This window comes from Penaeus chinensis, chromosome 23, assembly GCF_019202785.1.
Source record: "Penaeus chinensis breed Huanghai No. 1 chromosome 23, ASM1920278v2, whole genome shotgun sequence".
NCBI lineage: Eukaryota > Metazoa > Arthropoda > Malacostraca > Decapoda > Penaeidae > Penaeus > Penaeus chinensis.
Window position 1 is genome coordinate 4881056 of NC_061841.1, and position 10000 is coordinate 4891055.

Consider the following 10000-nt stretch of genomic DNA (forward strand, 5'->3'; position numbering starts at 1 on the left):
TTGCCGACGGCGATGACGACGGGCTGCTCTTCCTTCTCCAGGGGCTTGGTGGGCTTCTTGGGCTTGTTGGGCCTGTTGGGCTTGTTGGGCTTGTCGGGCTTCTCGGAGTCGGTGGAACCGGCGGGGATGTAGGGCAGGCACCTGTTGGGGTCGGGAGGAGGGGGACCAGATGAGAATGCGATACAGATATGTAAATACTATATTTAACATTATCAATAACATTATCCTAAATACCGTTACTGTTTCAGTAGAATTGCTGCTACTAACAACAGTAACAACGATAGCTAAGTTGGATCGTCAAGGCAAACAAACAATTACTTACGCGTCGATTTCGGGATTGTACACTTCATTGTCCTTGCAGTCGTCCTTGCTCGTGTAGGTTCCCTGGGCGGGGTTTTCGAGCTCTGTGGGTTTCAGGGGCTTCACCACGACCACCTGAGCGCCGTCGTTCAGGGCAGAGGATTCCAGGTCATCAATCTCGACGATTTCCACGGCTTCGCTTCCTCTGCGGGTGCTCACTGCCTCGATGATCTCGATGCCGCGGGGACACCTGTGAGAGAGAGAAGGCGAGGGGGGATTAGGGAAGTTGATTTTGCAGTTGGTTGTATTGTTGTATTTCTATTTCATTTATTCGTCTATTCAGTTATTTATCTGTTTTTCATTTATAATGATATATGTGAGTCCAGGTTGTGGGTAGAGGGCGAGGTTAGGTAAGTGCGGTTTGTATTTCATTCATGTAATTTGATTTTGATTTGCCATGCATATCAAGTTTACAATTTCATTCTCATTTCTGGTGACGTAAACATTATTTTTTTCTTGCCTGCTACATATGGCTAGCACGAAGTTAGTCAGTTTAAAAAAAAAAGCTACTGCAACGCATTAATCAGAAAAAAACAAATCATAAATAATAAGAAAAGATCAATAGATATAAATGCAATAATCTAAACCCGAACGCAAACACAATATCAAAAGAAAAACAAAATCGAATCGCACACGAAGCGAATCGAGTCGCTGATCCCTACCCAATGCCGCATCCAAGTCCCCTCTCAACCACTCAAGCATTCTAGAACACTCCCCAAGCATATTCTCTCATTTCTCTTAATTGCAAGGGCTAGGAGCATATAATTATCATCCATTAGCACATCCCTTTGATGTGAGGCGACTTGTAATTAAGGAAAAGGCAGAGTGGCGGTTGGGAGTGTCCTAGATCTATCCGGCCAAGGACGGATGAGCGACTCAGCAAGGGAGAGACCGTAAGATGTTTATGAACTCACTGAGCAGGAAGACTGTAATACCGTGTACGAGTAACACGTGATCAGTATTTGAATCTAATCGCGTTTGCGGTAAAACGCATGTTCTTATACATAACCCGATCGCCTTATTTTTTTGGAGGAGGTGGGGGGAGAGTAAAGTTTAGGATAAGTTTCCAGGTTTAGTATATCTATTCACTTATACTTTTTTTTCTATTTGAAAGTAAACGAAGAAGAAAAAAACTACGTGACATCTGTTGTGATCGTGAGTGTCGAGTTAAAAGCCAGTCATCAAAATATGTCATGGCCTGTTAAGCATGTCTGACGCATCACAATTAGTGCTTGAAAAGAATGAGGGCTAGTTACGGGTGGCATTGATGACACTGATAGGAGGGAGAAGGAGGGAGAGAGAAGAAAGACAGAGAAAGAAGAAAAACAAGAAAGAGAGGAGGACAAAGAGAGAGAGAAGAAAGACAAAGGGAGAGAAGAGAAAAATAAAGAGGGAAGAAGACAAACAGAAGGAGAGGGAGGGAAGGAACGGGAGGAAGACTGTGAGAACAGAAGCAGAGAGAAAAGAGAGAGAGTATAAGAAAGAAGAAAGTAGAGCAAAGGGAGGGCACAATTAGAAAGCAAGAGAGCCAAGGAGAGAGGGAGGAAGAAAATTAAGATATATATAGACAGAGATAGATAGATAGACAAATAGATAGATAGAGAGAGAGAAAGAGAGAGAGAGAGAGAGAGAGAGAGAGAGAGAGAGAGAGAGAGAGAGAGAGAGAGAGAGAAAGAGAGAGAGAGAGAAAGAGAGACAGACAGATAGACAGATAGACAGATAGACAGACAGACAGATAGACAGACAGGAGCAGCGACTTAAACGTTGACAGGAACACAGAGAGAGACACAGACAGATAAACAGGCAGACAGACTGAAACAGACAGAGAAAGAAAAGGAAAAACAAAATGAAAGAAAGAAAAAGAGAAGCATACACCACCAACCCCTTACATAAACGTTCAGAAAACACGTGACACCCTCGCAACACGTAAACAACAGATCCTCTCTCTTCAGACAAAAGGCTCAAGGATAACATGGCCGTATAGATTATAAAAGCATATGGGAATATTTTCAAGTTAGTGCGCAGGTGTGAAGGATGAATCTTAAACCTGTTATCCCATACGTGTTAGTGGTTACACACCCTCTTCAAAGTGGAGAATGAATACTAAAGGGGAGGTGGGAGGTGGGGGGGAGGGTACGGTGGAGTGAATAAGTGTGGGGGGGCGTGAGAGGATGGGTGTGGGAGGGAGAGTTGGGTGGTGTGGGAGAGGGGGTTGGTGGGGATATGTGTGTGTGTGTGTGTGTGTGTGTGTGTGTGTGTGTGTGTGTGTGTGTGTGTGTGTGTGTGTGTGTGTGTGTGTGTGTGTGTGTGTGTGTGTGTGTGTGTGTGTGTGTGTGTGAATGGGTGATTAACAAAATAACTTACTTGTATGTGATCTTCGAGGTAGCTTTATCCACATAAGGAACAGGGAAGGGACATTCCATGAAACTACTCAGCGGAGACGAACTCCCTGTAAACAAAAGAAAAAAAAAACGTAAATACACACAAATACATACGATTTATACACAAACACACACGTCTTTAGAAAACGTATGTATATAAATAGAATACACACGCCTATCTTAAATACACACGTCTGTACCAAATACAAACGTCTGTATCAGATACACACGTCTATATCAAACAGTAAATAAACACACGGATAAACGAAAGTACATATATGGAATTCATGTCAATCAAATTGCAAACAGAATAACGAAGGGAAATACAAGAAAAGGCAACTTTATGTGTTTTCCTGTACTGTACCTCGTTATTCAACATGCGAGAAGTGCATATAAACTCAGAAGCAGGTATAATATCCTCGTCGCTCGTTTAAGTTGTGGAAAGAGAGGAGGATTATCGAGATCAAATTACTATAATCCTGATATACAAGTAAGAGGATAAAGGGCGATAAGTGAGAGCGATAAAGAGACTGGAATTACACCTCTTTCTTTAGGTTTAACGAAATGGCTGTGTAATTGGATGATTTTACGAGAGACTTGTATATTTTTCTCAACATATATATGGCTAGTTGTGGTAAATAACCTAATAGATTTATAGATAGCCAGACAGATAAGAGAGAGAGAGAAAGGAAGAGAGAGAGAGAGAGAGAGAGAGAGAGAGAGAGAGAGAGAGAGAGAGAGAGAGAGAGAGAGAAGAGAGAGAAGAGAGAGAGAGAGAGAGAGATAGAGAGAGAGAGACAGAGAGAGACAGAGAGAGAGAAAGAGAGAGAGAGAGAGAGACAGAGAGAGACAGAGAGAGACAGAGAGAGACAGAGAGAAACTGAGAGAGACAGAGAGAGACAGAGTTTAATCAATAGATCAGCAAATAAGATAATTTCAAAAAATAAAAATAATAATGACATGCAAACAAAAACTATTGTATAAATATGAAAATAGATAGACCGCTAAAACAGAAAGGTCAATATGGTAGACAAACATACTCCCAGATACAGAGAAACTGACTGACAAGCTAACAAATACATCAACATCAGGACAGAACAGCATATCGATTAACGAACAGACCAAACAAACAAACAATTAAAATAAACACACAAATAGACACGCTGTTAAAGAAACCGATAAATAAACGCACCCAGATATAAACTCTAAAACCCAATCAACAGCAATTCACCGAGAGAATAAAAGTTTTAATGTTGCTAACCGGGAGATACCGAAACCACGTGCACTTTGGCAGCTACATGATGGGGGAACGAGAGACGACCGTGCGTGTTTATGGGAACGGGTTAATTTAGCTATTTCTTTTTATTTCGTCCCTTTTTTCTCTCTCTCTTTTTTTTTTTTTTTTTGAAGGGGAAGTAGGGTGGAAGGTTTATGGTTACTTCCTTAATTTAGGGGAGGGGGCGATTTCCTAATAGCTGAGAATTTTGATCAAGGGGTTTTAGGATAAAGTATTCAGTTCGAGAGATTAATGTAGAAAACAAATAGTGTAGTACTCCCTCTCCCTCTCATCCTCTTCCACATTCTCCCTCTCCTTCTCCTTCTACCTCATTCTCCATCTTCTCACCCTCTTCCTCATTCTCCCACCCTCCCTCTTCCTTTTCCTCAATTCTCCCTCTCACCCTCTTCCTCTTCCTCTCCCTCTCCCTCTCCCTCTCCCTCTCCCTCTCCCTCTCCCTCTCCCTCTCCCTCTCCCTCTTCCTCTCCCTCTCCCTCTCCCTCCCTTTCTCTTTTTTGCTACTTAAGCCACGTGGTCCTGCGTAGCGGTGACAGCTAAGCGGAAGAGCGTAGCGAAAGACTAAAACTTCAAAGTAAGAGCTTAAAGTAGGGTCGTCCCGGACACGTGGCTCTCATTTCGGAACATGCAAGAGGGGAGTGCCGATCTGTCTGGCACTCTTTGGCACGCGGTATCTTTGGGCACTTATTGGCACTTGAAGCTCTTTGAATTCCCGAAGGATTGGGTGACCTCAATTTTTTTTTCTTTTTCTTTTCTTTTTTAATTTATATAAATACATCTGTGCGGAAGAGAGGCACACTGCGCATGGTTTATTTATTTTGGGTTTGATATTTTTTCCAACAGTTAACTCTATCTTTCTATCTATCTCTCTCCCTATATATAGATCTCTATCTCCCTCTTCCTCTTCCTCTCCCTCCCTTTTCCTCCTCCCTTCCCTCCCCCCTCCCTCCCTCCCTCTCCCTCCTCCCTTCCCTTCCCCCTCCCTCCCTCCCTCCCTCCCCCCTCCTCCTCCCTTCCCCCTCCCTCTCTCCCTCCCTCCCCCCCCCTCCCCCCTTCCCCCTCCCTCCCTCCCTCCCCCCTCCTCCTCCCTTCCCCCTCCCTCCCTCCCTCCCCTTTCCCTCCTACACCTTGGGTTCTTTTTCATAAACCACGCATGAATGAACCCGGAAGGTTATCGCAGGTAACGGAAAAGCACCATAACTTTCGCAGATAAATCCAATGGGTCTTGCGTCGGTAGCCAAGCATAATGGGGTCAAGCGACATCTGGCAACTCGGCGTAACAGCGAAAGTGTTTTCCTTGTTGAGACGTGTTTGTTTGTTTGTTTTGAATACGGTGTTGTTTGTGGTCTTTAAGCCTCTACTGGTCGTGTAATCGATCCTTTTGAAGTTTTGAAGTTGATACTGTTAGTTTAGTTTCTTTTCTTTTCTCTTGTTCTTCCTTTCATGAGAGAGTGAGTGTGTGTGTGTCTGTGTGTGCGTGTGCGTGTGTGTGTCTGTGTGTGTGTGTGTGTGTATGTGTGTGTGTGTGTGTGTGTGTGTGTGTGTGTGTGTGTGTGTGTGTGTGTGTGTGTGTGTGTGTGTGTGTGTGTGTGTGTGTGTGTGTGTGTGTGTGTGTGTGTGAGTGTGTGTGTGTGTGTGTGTGTGTATGTGTGTGTGTATGTGTGTGTGTCTGTGTGTGTGTGTGTGTGTGTGTGTGTGTGTGAGTGTGAGTGTGAGTGAGTGTGAGTGTGAGTGTGAGTGTGAGTGTGAGTGTGAGTATGAGGAGAGTAAGAGTAAGAGTGAGAGTGAAAGTGTGAGTGTGAGTGAGAGTGAGAGTGAGAGTGTGAGTGTGAGTGTGACTGTGAGTGTGACTCTAAGTGTGAATATGAATATGAACATATGCATCTACGCATGTCTGTCTTCATCACTCAATTCCCGCCAGCCTCTACGACAGCTCATAAACATAATATACAAGTAGTTTTTCAAAGGGAAGCCTCAGATTGTGGTGACAAAACAGTTGACAGTTTTTAGTGCCATGGCCAAGTGGGGAGGGGGAGGGGGAGAGCAAAGGGGGGGAGGGAGGAGGGGGAAGGACAGAGAAGGTGTAAGAAGTGACCATCCTCATAAACAAGGACTTTCAGCGGCAAATATTTCTAGCTTTGTTTTTGCTTTTTGTTTTTGCGTATCTGTGCACTGCGTACACTTGTTTGTCCATCTATCAGTACACCTTTCTGTGCATCTATCAACGTATATGTATCTGTCAGTGTGTATGCTTCTTTATGTATGCATGCGCATGTGCGTATACATCTATACGTGTAGCTGTACATGGACGTGTGTACGTATGTGTTCACCTGTAGCATATGGTCTGTGAAGAATGCCAAGTGTGAGGCGTGGGGAGAGGGAGGGGGAGAGGGAGAGGGAGGGGGGGGAGGGGGAGGGACGCACCTTCCCCTTGGCTTGCAAAGACTCCGGAATGTTAAGATAAGAAACTTGTACAGGGAGAAAGGGGAAAGGAGAAGAGGGAAGAGGAGGAGATGAGAGATGAAGGGAGAAGAGGGGAGAGAGGGAAAGGACAGCAGGGAAGGAAAGAGTGGAAGGATGAAGGGGAAGATAAGAAAGGAAAGGGGGATAGAAGGTTGGGGGAAAAGAAACGGGGTGGAGGAGGGGGAAAGGCAGGGAAGGAAGGAGTAGGAAGGATGGAGAAAAAAAGAGGGAAGGAAGGAAAGGGAGGGGAAGGGGTGGAGAGAGAAACGGAGGGGGAAGGTAAAAGGAGGGATAGAGGAGGGGAAATGGAAGAGGAACGGAAGGAGAGAAAGAGAGAGGGAAGGAAGGTGGGCGATGGATATCGATGGGAAGGGGAGATAGGGGGATGGGAGGGAAGGGGGGAGGGATTGACATAATAAGTGGATTGTATATTATTTATAGTGTACTGACGTCTTCTGTCTGTGTTGCCAATTTAGTGTGGTTATACGGCTTTTAATATATCTGGCTATATTATGATTTAGGTCACTTCTTTTATCATGGTAATAATTTAACTGATTAAATTTATTGGAGTTATAACTGTGAAGTTTATTGAGGCCTAATATACCCAGTTATCGGGAAGTGAAAGTACTTCTTTTAAAGAGAAATGAACCTTGTCTTGCGTTATACCGTTCACTTTTAACACTACTAAGTATGGACTGAATGCAGCGAATGCTCACATTAGTAATCAGACATGCAAAAGCACACGCAAAAAAAATATTCATTGCACGCGTAGGTTACTGCAATGTACCTTCTTTCCACGTGCTTTGATAACTAGCAACAATAGCGCGGGCTTTCTCGCCTCGAATGACGATGCAACGTATAAATACTAGGTTAGCGTTGATTTTTTTTTCTCCGGTGCAACGACTTTGACACACAATTGAAATTCGATAGGACGATCCGCGTCTCGGACACCATGACCCAGTTTTATAGCTTTTCGGATCAATTCCAAATGCGTCAGTGAGAGGGATCGTGCGCATGCAATATTTCGGTTGATGTCATGTTGCACAGAGATCGATGTGGAGGTCTTAGAGTGAGAGATAGTGAAAGGGTGGGGATGGAGGAGGAAGGGAAAGACGAGGGAAATTCGTGTGCGCGCGCGCGCGTGTGTGTGTGTGTGTTTGTGTGTGTGTATGTGTGTGTGTGTGTGTGTGTCTGTGTGTATGTGTGTATGTGTGTATGTGTGTGTGTGTGTATGTGTGTGTGTGTTTGCGAGAGAGAGAGGGAGAGGGAGAGAGAGAGAGAGAGAGAGAGAGAGAGAGAGAGAGAGAGAGAGAGAGAGAGAGAGAGAGAGAGAGAGAGAGAGAGAGAGAGAGAGAAGAAGAAGAAGAAGACGAAGAAGAAGAAAAGAAGGGAAGAGACTAGCCAAGCGACAAGGAGGCCGAGCTTAATATCCATAATTGTCATATGATCATTAGTGTTACTCCGTTACCTGTCTCCGTTGACAAGTCATTATATCATTATGTCATTTGCTATGTGCCGGCGACTTATGAATGACTGTATTTAATAGTCCGTTGAGCCACAACAATTTATTTCAAAGGTACAAATTTTCAACGTAATAAGTGACGACTAATTACCGTATTATACAGGCAATGTCAAAGGTAATATTTTTCAAACTTTATTTCCATTTTTTTTTTCTTTTTTTTTTTTTTACTTGAAAGGTCATTAACATCATTTATCATTGAAGGTCGTTGTTGGCAAAGCGTGGAGGTGGAACTATTCATAACTACCTTTGCACGCTTCCCGTCGCTCATTTGTTCACACGCAAACGTTCTTGGAATTTGAACATTTAAACATATAAAATAATGAAAACAATAATGATGATGATCATAATGATAATAATAACCACAACAAAACAATTAAAATGATCGCGATAATGATAATAATAACAATAATAACAAAACAATTATATTAATAATCATTATTATCATTATGCTAACAATAACAGTAATAATAATAACAGTAAGAATGTAATGCTAAAGATCTTTAAAAGAATAATAGGCAATAATTTACTTGCCAATTCCATAACTCACGGATATGAACAGTTAAGTGACCATGACTATAATCGTGAACAATAATTAAACGCAAGCACCTTTGTGTAAAAAAAAAAAAAAAAAAAAAAAGAATCTCTAAAACGTACAACATTATTGAGAAGGTTAGCACGATAATTCTGATGTTTTCGTCACGAGGTAAACACAAAACACAAAACGCGTGAACTGCGCATACAGCGACAACGTGCCTAGAGAGACCTTGGGGAAACGAAGAGAGGGAAAAGGGATGGGGGAGAAGATTAATATAATAAACGAAGAGAGGGTATAGAGAGGGGGGGGGAGATTAATGAGAGGAGGATTCTTGGGAGGGTGGGGGGGGAGGAAGCAGGGGGGGGGGGGAGAAGGAGAGATATGGGGGAGGAGGGAGGGTGGGAGGGAGGGAGGAACAGGGAGAAGGGAGAGAGAGAAAAAGAATGAGGGAATGAGAGGAGAGAATGAGAGTGAAAAAGAACGAGAGAGAGACGGAGAAGTCAAGAAAAGACAGAGATTTGAAATAAAAATCAGACTGATACTAAAAGAGTAAAAGAGAGAAGTGTACACACAAAAGATGACAGCCATAGACACAACATAAGCAAACAGCAGAGAAACAAAACAGGACATAGCTACATCTTCAGAAAAGGGAAGAGAGAAAGAAATTAATAAAAGATATAAAGAACGAGATTTATGGTAAGCTGAACACGCCCCTGTGCCCAATACCCATTTTGCCCGAGGGGTGACGAGCCCAGTGATTTATATTGTTCTTGTGCTTTATTTGTATATACCATCACTTGTTTATCTTTCATCTTGTATATAAATTCTATTTTGGCATTTCCTATGCCCATGACGAGGTAGTGACGAGCCTAGTGATTTATATTCTTGAATTTAATTTGTATAAACAATCACCTGTTTATCAATTTATTCTTTTTCGTCTTGCATATTAATTATATCTTGATATATTGTCCGTACTATTTACAGATAAACTGAGGGAAGAAATGAAATATAGTGGGAGGAGATAAGGAGCAGAGAGAAGAGATAGAGAACTGGACAATGTTGCTCAAGATTCAGATCATACACAGTGCCTCTGCAAATGGGGCTATCGAAGGCCATAACATTAGGGCATACCCTGTCTGTCTCGGTCTCTGTCTCTGTGTCTGTTTCTGTTCGTCTCTTTTTTTTCACTCACTCACTCACTCACTCACTCTCTCGCTCAAACACTCGCTCACTCACTCACTCACTCACTCACTCACTCGCTCTCTCGCTCACTCACTCGCTCGCTCACCCACTCATTCGCTCACTCACTCACTCATTCACTCTTGCATTCTCACACGCTCACTCACTCACTCATTCGCTCATTCACTCACTCACTCTAGTATTCTCACACACTCACTCACGGCATACAGCAAAAAGACCCAGAATATGCAAAGGAAAAAAGGGAG

The 10000-nt window shown here is 43.0% G+C and overlaps 1 protein-coding gene across 1 annotated transcript in view; it reads right to left on the reverse strand.

The window, feature by feature from the left end:
• LOC125037384 overlaps positions 1–10000 on the reverse strand; it is a 15612-nt gene that overhangs the window by 903 nt on the left and 4709 nt on the right. Inside the window, exons 2-4 of the mRNA XM_047630491.1 lie at positions 2725–2809; positions 323–550; positions 1–141 (exon numbers count right to left, since the gene is read on the reverse strand). The exon at positions 1–141 is cut by the window's left edge and continues 903 nt beyond it. Coding sequence (XP_047486447.1) covers positions 1–141; positions 323–550; positions 2725–2809 — 454 coding nt within the window. The remainder of the gene's footprint in view (positions 142–322; positions 551–2724; positions 2810–10000) is intronic.